The sequence below is a fragment of the Ipomoea nil genome, unplaced genomic scaffold (assembly GCF_001879475.1).
Source record: "Ipomoea nil cultivar Tokyo-kokei standard unplaced genomic scaffold, Asagao_1.1 scaffold1317, whole genome shotgun sequence".
In the NCBI taxonomy this organism is placed as follows: Eukaryota; Viridiplantae; Streptophyta; class Magnoliopsida; order Solanales; family Convolvulaceae; genus Ipomoea; species Ipomoea nil.
Genome location: NW_017617745.1, coordinates 5,664,803 through 5,676,956, shown reverse-complemented (window position 1 = coordinate 5,676,956; position 12,154 = coordinate 5,664,803). Strand labels below are relative to the sequence as shown.

General features: G+C 37.2%; 2 protein-coding genes across 2 annotated transcripts; one reads left to right on the top strand and one right to left on the bottom strand.

Annotated features, from left to right (window-relative positions):
• Window positions 1–2,236: 2,236 nt before the first annotated feature.
• On the top strand, window positions 2,237–6,874 carry LOC109185373 (protein IWS1 homolog 1). The gene is made up of 11 exons (XM_019335370.1): window positions 2,237–2,406; window positions 2,548–3,040; window positions 3,645–3,764; window positions 4,017–4,237; window positions 4,359–4,488; window positions 4,575–4,637; window positions 4,736–4,813; window positions 5,317–5,408; window positions 5,499–5,564; window positions 5,672–5,825; window positions 6,387–6,874. The coding sequence occupies exons 1-11, from the start codon at window positions 2,387–2,389 to the stop codon at window positions 6,483–6,485; spliced, it is 1,536 nt and encodes a 511-aa protein (XP_019190915.1). The 5' UTR covers window positions 2,237–2,386; the 3' UTR covers window positions 6,486–6,874.
• A 1,633-nt stretch (window positions 6,875–8,507) lies between these two features.
• LOC109185148 (pentatricopeptide repeat-containing protein At1g31920) lies at window positions 8,508–10,533 on the bottom strand. The gene has a single exon (XM_019335125.1). It carries the CDS (start codon window positions 10,349–10,351, stop codon window positions 8,534–8,536), a length of 1,818 nt encoding a protein of 605 aa, XP_019190670.1. The 5' UTR covers window positions 10,352–10,533; the 3' UTR covers window positions 8,508–8,533.
• Window positions 10,534–12,154: the final 1,621 nt, after the last annotated feature.

Sequence of the window (12,154 nt, the reverse complement as noted above, 5' to 3'; positions counted from 1 at the left end):
AAACTGTCTTCGAACATTATTATTAGAAAAAATGAGAAAATTACCAGAGGGTCATATACGAGGGATTAGAGAATATGGGGAATTTAGCCATAAAAGGTCGTTAAAAGAGAGCTCATGTGCTGGCGCATGGAGGCAAGTGCGGCGTTAGAAATATGTCGACATGTTGATACATGCAGGGACTAGAAAAAAGATGAGCAAAGTTGTCGTGCTCCTCTGGAAGGTTTGTTATACCAATGTTGTGAAGGAAGCTCTTAGTATTGCGCAATATAGAAAATTGTTTAATGATGAACAATATTTGTACTATTTACCTAATGAAAATCAAAGAAAATTTCAAGCCTTAAAAATGAGGATTTGATATCATGTTTATAAAGTGTTGAGAAGCATTTTAAATATTGTTCTTATTTAGTTTCCACACTACATATTACACTACATACACATAGACATACAAAGAAGACAATGGAGTAGATGTTTAATAAACACTAAATTCAATAAATTGCTCAAGTTAACAACTTCTGACTGTGGCCACTATTTTGCAAAGGCCACGTTGCTAAAGGAAATAAGACTGCTAAAGACAAATATATCCAACATGAACCAATTTCTCAACACTTTTTTTTTTTGAATGCTACTAGCTCTATTACATTGTAGTATCTGTTCATATACTTTCTCAACCTACTGAAACACAAAGAGCTAATAACACCTCCACTGAGGCTCGAACTTACAACCTTCCAAATGGAAGTCCAACCAAAAAGTGTTAAATATACCAAAACACCAAACATAGGCTCATCAATGATTGTCCTTATATTTCAAGGAATCCAAAAATCATCAAATTAAAAATGTGGTATCTATATCAAAGACATCATTCAAAACATACATCCAACCATAATACAAAATAAAGATATATAAACTTAATAAATATAGATAAATTTCTTTAGATAAGTATTTTTCCATTGAAGTTTTTGAAAATTAAATAGTAAATAATTAAGTATCAAATTATCACAAACTTATTGAAATACGAGCAATAATGCATAGGGGTGTCAAAGTGGGTCAAAGCTCGCGAGTTAGGATCTAAAATATTTGGCGCACGAAAATGCGGGTCTCGTGGGCTTGGCAATCTCATGGGTCAACCCGCAGTCTAACCATATTTTTTTTAAAAAAATAGATTATATATATACACACTGATAGTGTAAATTGAACAGGGAGTTACGATTACACTACGAATACTTATGTTTGCGAACGAGTAAAACAGAGCGCTCGCAGGTCAGTCGGTAGGTCGGTCGGTCTACCGGGCGACGACTGAGCGATCCGAGGTTGAATAGTATTACAAGTATCAAGTGGTTACAAGTATTGAGTTACAATGTAATGAGTAGTGTTTGTACTCAGATGAAGATATCCGAAATAGGAGGAGACCCTCCTATTTATACTGTCTAAGTCGGTCTATGCATTTAATGCGCCTGCTGCAAGTGGATCGATGTGGCTTCTTCTCGTTGGCTCAGTCAGGCGGTCGCTCTGCAACTATGCATAGGTTGACTGATCGATGAGGCGGAGCCGCTACTTTTGCAGGTTGTCAGCCACCACTCTGCAGGCGCAAGTTGGCCCTTATAACTTGTCGTGTAAGTTACGTTTTTGGCTCTGCAAGCTACGTCATCTCGCAGCCCGACCGATCACCCTACGGTAGACCGGCCGGGTGACTTTCTGTCGGGGCGATTTCAAGGATGATTCGAGAGCATCTCCTCTTGTCACGAGGTCTATCGGTACGAACGGTACAGTTGACCACAAGTGTTTTAGTCCTGTCGGGCTGATGACCGTGACAGACCGGTTGGATGACTTCTTGACGGATCGGTCATACGGATCAGTCTTCTGTACGTATTTACCATCACCTACCCTGCTAAATATATGAAAATCTAACTATATTATTATATTGTATATTTAATGGCACATATGTGACTATCTCAAAAAAGAGGTCATATATTTGAACCTAAGTGAAGACATAGACTCTGTGTTATTATTTAGATTGAGAAAGTATATATAAACATATACTACATCATAATAAAATCAATAGTACTAAAAAAAAAAAAAATTATTCCGTGCAACACAGAGATAAAATATTAATTAATATTAGAGGTATCAACAAATACAGTTTATCAAAAAAATAAAAAACAAAAAACAAAAAACAAAAAACAAATACGAGTTTTGATATAAATATGAAATTTCCCTAATCAAGAAAAAGGTTTGGCGTATTATTACGTACTTGGTCATACACTGGTACGGAGTATATAAGATAAGGGCAGAGTTCATTGATTTACTGCTAAAAATTAAAAGAACAAAAAAGAAAAAAAAAACCTAATCCAAAGATCTCTCCTCTTCTCAGCAGCAAGAACACTCGGCCATGGGTTACGAAAACGATCCGTAAGTTTTTCCTTCGGTTTCAATCGATTTCTCATGTTCTTTTTGTTTGTTATGTAGTGAATTTCGTGGTTGATCCGATGTTGATGAGTTTGAATTAGGGTTTGGGTGTTGAATACTTTTCGGTTATTTTCGATCTTGCAGGTACAGAGACGAGGACGGAGAGGGATTGGTGGACTTTGATGAGGATATCCAGTCCGATCACGATCCCCAGGACAATATCCTTGATGACGATGGATGGGACCAGCGGCAGCGCGAACGCTCGCCGACCCCTGTTTATGACGACGATTACAAATCGAAGCCCCGGAAGCGGTTGATTAAGAAGTCCGGTGGTGGGAAAGAGACCGCACCGGATCTTGGGTTTGCGGATGAGGATGCTTATGATGATGGGATGGCGGGGATGGTAAGAGATGAGTCTGATGGCGGTGGACCTTCGTATTCTGACGGTGGGAAGAGGAAACGGTTTGAGAAGGAGAGCGGTGGGGAGAAGAGGAAAGAGAAGAAGAGGGATAAAGGTGAGAAAAAGTTCAAGGTGAGGAAGAATGGAGGAGGGTACTCTGGCGCAGGCCGGAGGGGCAATGATGGTGATCAGGAGCTGAAGGAGTTGTGGGACACTGTTGCTGGGGGAGATTCTGAGGTTTGTGGCTCTGTTATTTATGTTCCATTTCAATTATATTGTTTTTGGCTACTAACTATAATATGAAATTTTTGGTATTTATCCGGTGTATTTGATGGTTTTATGTTATAGTAGGGAGCATTTGAATTGGTTGATCCAACTGTAGCATTGAAGAATTATGAAACAAATAAATACACAATTTATAGATGAGTTTTAGAAATGTTGTCAATATTGCAGTTTTAAAATTTGATATATTCACTCGGAATGTCTCAAAAGTTGGTCAAGATAACTGGGTTATGATTGAAATGTTTGGCTTTACTTTATATGGTTTCTTGGCTTAGAGATAACCAGTGTGATGGAGTTCATTTCTGCTGCAATACTTGATTTAAAGTTACTAAGCTAAATTATTAGGTTATCTTTTTAACTCAATCTGGTTAGTCAGCAGTGGGGTTCCATAAACAAACAAAATCTAGGTTACAGTTTTTGAAAGTGGAACAGGGGGATCTCCTCATGATGTTTTTGTGATGACAACATGAGTTTCCCACTGAATGCATCAAAGTCATTGCACTTGATTTTTGGTGACATTATGGCTCATGATTAATTTGTTTGTTTTTGAATGCTGTAGGATGACCGAGATGGTGCTAAGACAGTGGATGACGATAACTTCATAGATGATAGTGGTTTAGATCCTGCTGACAGATACGGAAGTGACCATGAACAACGATCTCCTGGAAGCTATCCACAGGTGACAATTCTATATTTCTATTGCTGTATTTGTTTCTTTTCTGATTGCAGGTCATTGGAATTTACTGTTCATTATACATTATTAGTTGTTTGTCTTTTCTGAGTTTCCTTTGTCTTTGTTTCCATATGGGAGCTGTATGACTTTTTTTCCATTGCATTGCACTGGAAGCTTCCTGATTTATGTTTCAGTCTTTGGTATGGCAATGTGGTTGCCTAGTGGTTGTTTAACTTTTTCCTGTTTTACTATTGCTAGGCAGAAGAAGGCGAAGAAGATGACGAGATAAAGGAACTATTCAAGATGGGAAAGAAAAAAAAGAAAAATGAAAAAAGTGCCCAAGAGATTTCATTATTAGTTGAGAATGTCATGGCAGAACTAGAAGTTGTTGCAGAAGAAGATGCTGAGCTGAATAGACAGTCTAAACCTGCTATCAATAAACTTAAAAAGCTGCCTCTTCTTACAGATGTCCTGTCAAAGTGAGTGGACTTGTCAGTTTTTTTTTTTTTTAAATCTAATTTCGTGGAAGTCATTTATCTTTGTTTGCTTGAGGGCAACTTTAGTGTTGCCTATCTTAATTTTCTCTCCTATGATTTGCAGGAAACAACTTCAGCAGGAATTTTTAGATCATGGAGTGTTAACACTTCTAAAGAATTGGCTTGAGCCCCTTCCAGATGGAAGCCTGCCCAACATAAATATCCGGGCAGCAATCTTAAAGATCCTGACAGATGTATGGAATATGAATTTGTTCATGTGAAGTTATCATTGATTCTTTATTATTGTTCGTTCACTGGAACTGGTGTGTTTATCCTGCAGTATCCAATTGATTTAGAACAGTATGATAGAAGGGAACAGCTGAAAAAGAGTGGCCTTGGAAAGGTTAGTTCAACCCTAAGTAGATCATGCCATGAATAGTATTTTTTTCTGTAATTGTTTTTGTAAGAGAGTACTTCACTATAATTTCTACCTGTCTGCAGGTTATTATGTTTCTCTCTAAGTCAGATGAAGAGACCACATCTAATCGGAAACTTGCCAAGGACTTGGTTGATAAATGGGTAAATGTGATTTATATTTGTTATTATATTTTTCCTTTCTTTGAAGTGAAAAGTGAAAAGGAATGAGGCCTTTTTTTGTTCATAGTAGTTCATTTTGAGAAATGAACTGTTATATTCCTTAACAAATTCACTGATTCATGGTGTGATGTCATGTGCGGCTATTTCTGTCCATTTTATAGCTGAAGCTGAAGTATTAGGTTAGAAACAATAGACCTGGCAGAATCTAGAAATTGTTTGCATATTAAGGGATAATATGATGTTGTATTCTCATCTATCAATCAACTTTTGGTGAGGCACAATTTCTGCTGGTTCATTTGAATATGAGCAAATTTCAATTGCCTGGAAAATCACTTGGATGTTGTCTCCTATGCTGTGTGTTGTGATATTAGTCTATGTCGAAATCTTCAGTCTCTGGTTAGATTTAACTAAAGTGTCAGTAATTTTGTGGTTCAAAATGATTAATAATCTGCTTCGTTATTTGACTTTCACTCAATTGATCCCAGAGTCGACCCATTTTCAACAAGAGTACAAGGTTTGAGGACATGAAGAACTATGAAGAAGAGAGGGCTGCTTATAGAAGGCCACCTGTGAAAAAGTATCTATTCATCTCATTCTAGATTCAGTTGTGTTTGTATGAGCTTTTGATTTATCTGGACTCGTTGAGGTAACTTTTGCTGCATGATAGGCCAATGAACAAAGCTTCAGGAATGCAGTCTAGGGATGATGACCTTGATTTGGCTGAATTTTCACAGTAAGAATTCTGCATCATACCTGTTCCAACTCTAGGAAGGGTGCCTTCTTTACTCAAGTACCGTACTCTGTTGATTCCTGAGGTTTAATCTTTATTGAAATATGCAGGGGGCAAAAGTCTGGTCAGTCATCCACCAGGCAACTTACTTCCAGACCTGAAGCTATGTCAATGGATTTTGTGGTTCGTCCTCAGTCAAAGGTTGATCCAGAGGAGGTTAGGGCGAGGGCAAAACAGGTTGTGCTAGACCAGAGGCGACAGAAGGTTTGCCTACTTGTCACCCTTATTGATAGGTTAAGATTTTAAGAAATTAATTTTAGTTTAAACAAAATAAATATCTGAAAAAGAATACCATGTATGATATCTGCTAATTATTTTTGTTTGGGGTGCTGGGAAATGGAAATTGCCTCCTCTCATAATTCCTGGTTATTACTTTTAGTGAGCTGCTGAGCTTCTCTGCCCAAGTGCACTGCTATGCTTAAATATTTTATTTCCTTCCAAGTGTATTTGTAGGAGTAATAATGAGCTGGTTTAATACATGGTCCTAAATGTGAGAGTGGCCGAAACAAAGACATTATAAAAAGGATATGATAATTCATCGACACATCTTGTTTGAGAAAACTTCTATTTTTGAGATATAACACGAATAGAGGTAGAACCAAGATACATTAGTATGGACATATGTGGAAGGTGTAAACAGATTGAATGTATAGGTGAAGTTTTGATTCTATGTTGTATGTTTTGCTGGAAATGATGATGTTAGATGCAATTAGCATCATTCATTCCTGGACATCTCTCATCTAGCTAGCTACTCTCAACTTGCAGATGAATAAGAGATTACAGCAACTGAAAGCACCTAAAAAGAAGAGTCTTCAAGCATCAAAAATCAGTGTGGAGGGCCGTGGGATGGTTAAGTATCTGTAATGTTTTTGCTTGTTACGAACACCAAGCGGTGGATCATTTGCTGCTTCTGCTTCTGCTTCTGGCGGACAACGACAAAGGAAAATGTGATCCATCAAATAAGAAATGCAAAGTGATAAGTTTGCTTGTGCAATTTCAACCTCCAACAACTTTCCAACTTTGGCTGTCAGCTTCTTTAAATGTTTACTGATACAGGCTGCCTGACATCATATTCCCAGATGATAATGTATGATCATTGCTCTTAATTCAAAGGATGTTTTTTTTTTTTTTTTTCTTTTTGCATTTGCCTTTAATATGATTAGTGTTAATAATGTTTTATTGTTATATTAGAAGATCAATAAAATTCTCATCATTGAGTTGATGTATTATATCGATATTTCTTAAGACATTAATCATAGTATTCCTACTACTACTACTTTTAGTCATGGGAAGAATTTTAATAAAGAAGTCAAAGGATAAGGCATTTTTTATTATGAAATGAATGATTTGTTAGCTAGCTATATATAGGCCTTTTCTTGTGGAATTCATATTATAAATTTATAATATTGAAAAGTATATGAAAATTTGAGTGATATGATTTAGATATGGTAAACAATTAAATCTAAATTTGATAATATTTAATATATACTTACAAAAAGGATAATTTTGTTCGATAAAAATGATACTATAATATTTGTAGCATATTGTACAACTCATAAGTATAGAAATACATAGTATTAACCCTTAGATTTTATTATATAATAATACGGAGTAATAACTATAATAATATAAATTATTTTTTATAAATTTGATATTTATATTTTTGAAAATAACTAATTAATAATTAATTCTTACAAACTAAAATGTAAATTTAATTTATTTATTATATTTTTCTAATATAATGTTTACATATATTAAGATTATAAGAAAAGATATGGTGAATTTACATATGCATTATAAAACAAATCTTTCTCTCTAATCTTTGGATGTGGGGCACATCAACATTTTGTGGAATATAAAGTCACAACAGCACATCTTGGCCCTGTTTGTTAAAAAATTGGCCTTATAGGTCAATTTTGGCTTATTTGACCACTATTAATGGTTTGATTTAGTTAAAATATCAATATAAATGTTTGGTTAATTAGCTTTTTGTAACTCCAAAATGTTAAAATTCAAAAAGCTATTCCAAGCAACTTTTTCAATTAACTTTTTGAGAAAAGAAATTATACCAAACAGCTATCAGTTAACAGCTAATTTACCAAATACTTTTCTACCATCAGCTAATGTTATCAACTATTTATACCCTCCAATTAACACAATCAGCCAATAGCTAACAACTATCAGCTAACAGCCATTTTACCAAATAGGGCCCTTACCTTTGGCAAAGAGATGAAGGATGCTTCACAGAAACTACTTTTGCAAGGTGATAACTTAAATTTATATGTTCACCTCTGTTTTGTAAAACTTAGGTTTACATAAACAATGTATATATTTCAGCTGAAGAAAAACAAAATTGTTCATATTATGACAGGATTAGTCATGCAGGTCCTGATATTACAATCCTGGGCTGGCAACAAATTTAACTCCGATTTTGTTTCAGGGGAGAGTCCAATTCCAAGCTTGCTTGTTCGGTTCACTTTCCAATCTAATTTTAAGTTGTCAACCGGTTAGATAAAAAAATGGCTCAGCTGTCCACTTGAGTGGAGTGTTAATAGTCTCACATTGGAAAGATAGAACATATTGGTTTATAAAGTCATGATTAGACTATGCGGTTTGATGTTAGTTCAGTTCAGTTCTGTTCTTCTTCCTTTAGTTCAATTTGTAAACATATTCCAAAAATGCAGTAGTAGTGCAATTCATTTTAAGAGTTTTACAGGGCATGATAGAAAGGGGCACAAGTTAACCAACATGGTTGGCGTAGTGGTTCAGCACCTTGTCCCTTAAGCATCCCCTACCACTTAGTGTGCTGACAGTAGGGACGGGGGATTAGTCTGATAGCTGGAGGGATACCTTTAGGCAACAAAAAAAAGAAAGGGGCACAAGTTCTTTAAACAAAGAGAGATTATATATATTCACCAGTAATCTCTACATGAACAAGATCCATCTTTAAAATGGTGAAATCGATTCCGATCTCTAACAACGATTTCTCTTTCATAGATTGTAGAAATAAATTTAGTGTACGTGTGACAATCGCTACACATTCTCACGTTTCTTACGATCCTTACAGATGATCCCTGCGATGTGTGTATTAGCGCAAACGCAATGGCCAGCTTTTGGCTGTGATTACCGAGTCTCTGCCTCTTCTCTTCTTCGTCAACGTCCATCAATACCTGTGATGTATCGGGTGAGTAGCCTTCGAATTTCAGTTGCCACTCCATCTGGTGAAGCATTTCATAGACGCCCTCGCACTGGGGATAAGACATATCTTGTGATACAAACTTGTAGACCTTTCGGTTTACCTCAACCGTGCAAGAGCCGGGTTCTTGTTTTAGACCCTTGTTAGCCATTTCGGTTCGAATCATAGCCATTTCTTGCCATCTCTGAGCTTTTGCATACATATTCGATAGCATCAGATAGTCACTAGGGTTCTGTGGCTTTAGCTCGAACAGATTCTTTGCTGCAACTTCCCCCAACTCGACGTTCTGGTGAGCTCTGCATGCACTTAGCAGGCTACGCCACAGAACGTCGTTTGGCTCGATAGGTATGGTGTTGATTAGCTCGAAAGCTTCATCTAGGAAGCCTGCATTTCCCAGGAGATCTACCATGCACCCGTAATGCTGAACCGTTGGTTTGATCTCGTGCTCCGATAACATCCTCTCGAAACATCTTATCCCTTCTTTGGTTAAGCCAGAATGACTACAAGCGGTCAAGACGCTCACATAAGTGACACCATCCGGCTCTAAACCCTCGTCTAGCATTTGCCCGAACACCCTTAGGGCCTCGTGCCCGTGCCCGTGCAAGGCAAGGCCAGTGATCACGACGCTATATGACATCCGGTTCTTCTTTGTCATACTTTGGAAGAGACACAGCCCTTTCTCTAGGCACCCACATTTTACATACATGTCTATTAAGGATGTCTGTACTATGATGTTGAGTCCATTCATGTTCCTTACCAGATGCCCATGAATGGACCGCCCCGAATCGAGGGCACCTAAATGTGTACAAGCAGATAACACACTTACTAAGACACTTTCCTCTGCCCTAAACACTCCCCCAGAGTTCATTTCATTGAAAACCCTAAGGCAGTCTGGCCACATGCCCAAATTTGCATAGCCTGCTATAAGGGCACTCCAAGAAGCCACTGTTCTGTGAGGCATTTTGTCAAACACCTCACAGGCACGCCTTATCTCCCCGCATTTCCCATACATATTGATCAAACTGTTCTGCACAAACACATCTTCCTCAACCTCAACCCCAAACTTCAAAATCTGCCCATGAATCTGCATTCCTTCTGGAAGAGCCCGGAGATGAGCACAGGCCTTAAGCAGAGCAGGAAACGTGAAATTATCCGGCATCACCTCATCCTCTACCATGTCAATGTACAAGAATATAGCCTCTTCTGGGTTCATATCCTTCACCTGGGCCCTAATCATTGTGTTGAACTCAAACGAATCTGGATCATCCATTTCCTGAAAAATTTTGCAGGCGTAATCCATGCTGCACCATTCTGAGAGCGCACAAGTGGCTAGAAGATTGCTTGCGCAGAAGGAGGAGGCGCTGAACAGCCCCAGCTTGAGGATATGGCCATGGACTTGCTTCAATTCTTTCATGCTCTTGCATTTCTTGATCACAGAGATCCATTCCTGCTCCTTCAAGCTGGAGCTTAACTCTTTATGATCTTCTTTCAGTATCAATAGGGGTGTTTGAGGAAGGACTGATGTCCCGGCCATCCTGTGATCTACACCATCTTGTTATAGTGCAGAAACTATGGATGATTTGGTTATGGAGTTTCAAAGATTTGTGAGAATGGGAAGGGAAACAAAAACAAACAAAAAAGATCAAATTTTGGAGGAGATTTGAGAAAGAAAATTGTAATATTTGGTGAAGGATTGCAAATTCAAAAGAATCCCACCCATGAGATGAGGAAACAATTTGAGCCAGAAATCTGGTGCCAGGTCACGGGACACGTGGATACAAGAAGATAGGGTCAAGGATGATGTTATTTGAAAGTGGGACCCACGAGATGCCAGGTCACCGTTGTTATACACTGAATCATGATCCACACGGCGTTGTTGTGTGGACTATGATCATCAAATGGAACTACAATAGAATTAAATAATATTTTAGTATTATTATAATAAAATTAAGAAAATAAAACTAAAAAACATAATAATATTATCAAATAAAATTAAAATGTAATTAAAATAATATATACTTATAGTTCACGCTGCGACATAAATCATGGTCCACAGTAAATTTGCCCCATGCCACGGAGCACGTGGATATAACAAGATAGAGGGGGATATGTTATTTGAAAGTGGGGCCCGCGAGATGGCTTCATAATATCCACAACCAATCACATTGAACCTTTTGGGAACGAACTCACCAGTTTCATTGGTTAGTTTGGGATTTGGAAGAGAATGGGAATCAAATGTGCCCATTATCATACTTCTAGGGATAATTTTATTTATTTTTTTTTTAAGAAAAACAAGTTTTAGCATATTCTTGATTTGTTAAAATGATAATGATAATTTAACATGTAGCAATTTGATTCTTTTAAAAATAGTCCAACTTAGTTTGGATGATTTTTAATTGTTATACAATAGACTATGATTCACACAGCCACTGTGTAAACTATAGTCATCAAATGAAATTGTAGTAGAATTAAAATGATATTTTAATGTTGTTATAATGAAATTAGTGTGTGAAAAATGAAACTAAAAAGCTAACTCATTCAATAACGTATATTGTCAAATGAAACTATAGTATAATTAAAAGGAAGAAGTGTCAAATATGCCCATCTACTATGGCCAAATGCTCAATTCCCCCCACGAACTAAAATAAACTCTAATTAGCCACACCTACCAAGTAAATTTGTGCGATTGGCTTTTTTAGTAGGTTGATAACCCATTTGCGATGACGTGTCCGATTAGGCTTATGTGGCTTGTTTACATGGCAAACACTAACAATACAAAGCAACAAGTCATCAAGCTAAAATTCCCAAATCAATATGAAATTCCCTTATCGTGAACCCTAGCCCGGCCTCGACACCATTCCAGAAGCGAAGCGGACATTATTAACGATCTGACCACCCATCGAAGCCATTGACGACAGTGGAGAAGTGTACATTGAGGACATAGACGACCTGCGTGGTGGACTACCCGTCAATGCCATTGACGACAGTGGAGAAGGTAAGCTTTGCTTTGCTGCTACTGCTGTCGAATGATTTGTTTGGTTTGAAATAAATAGAAGAGTAACTGGTAGTCCATTCCCTTTGAATTGATGTTGTGTAAAGTAAAAAATAGCTTTGTGGTCTTGCTAGTTTCAAAAAAAGGGCTGTGGTCCTACTCTCAATATCTGTAAACAAAGTGTAAAGCTGCTTGTTGTTATGTGGTCCATACAATGTCTGGTAAAGGTGTTGTGGGGGTCCTACATAACACTAGCCTTGAATACTATGGTTGTTGTGCTTTTGAATTTCTATATTTAATAATTGTGCATATGAATACTGTGGTTGCTGTGCAAACATGTGAAAG

Coding starts and splice junctions, on each gene's coding strand:
- LOC109185148 (XM_019335125.1), bottom strand. CDS start 10,351: ATGGCCGGGACATCAGTCCTTCCTCAAACACCCCTATTGATACTGAAA.
- LOC109185373 (XM_019335370.1), top strand. CDS start 2,387: ATGGGTTACGAAAACGATCC. Junction 4,489..4,574: donor TCTTAAAGATCCTGACAGAT/GTATGGAATATG, acceptor TTTATCCTGCAG/TATCCAATTGATTTAGAACA. Junction 5,826..6,386: donor TAGACCAGAGGCGACAGAAG/GTTTGCCTACTT, acceptor CTCAACTTGCAG/ATGAATAAGAGATTACAGCA.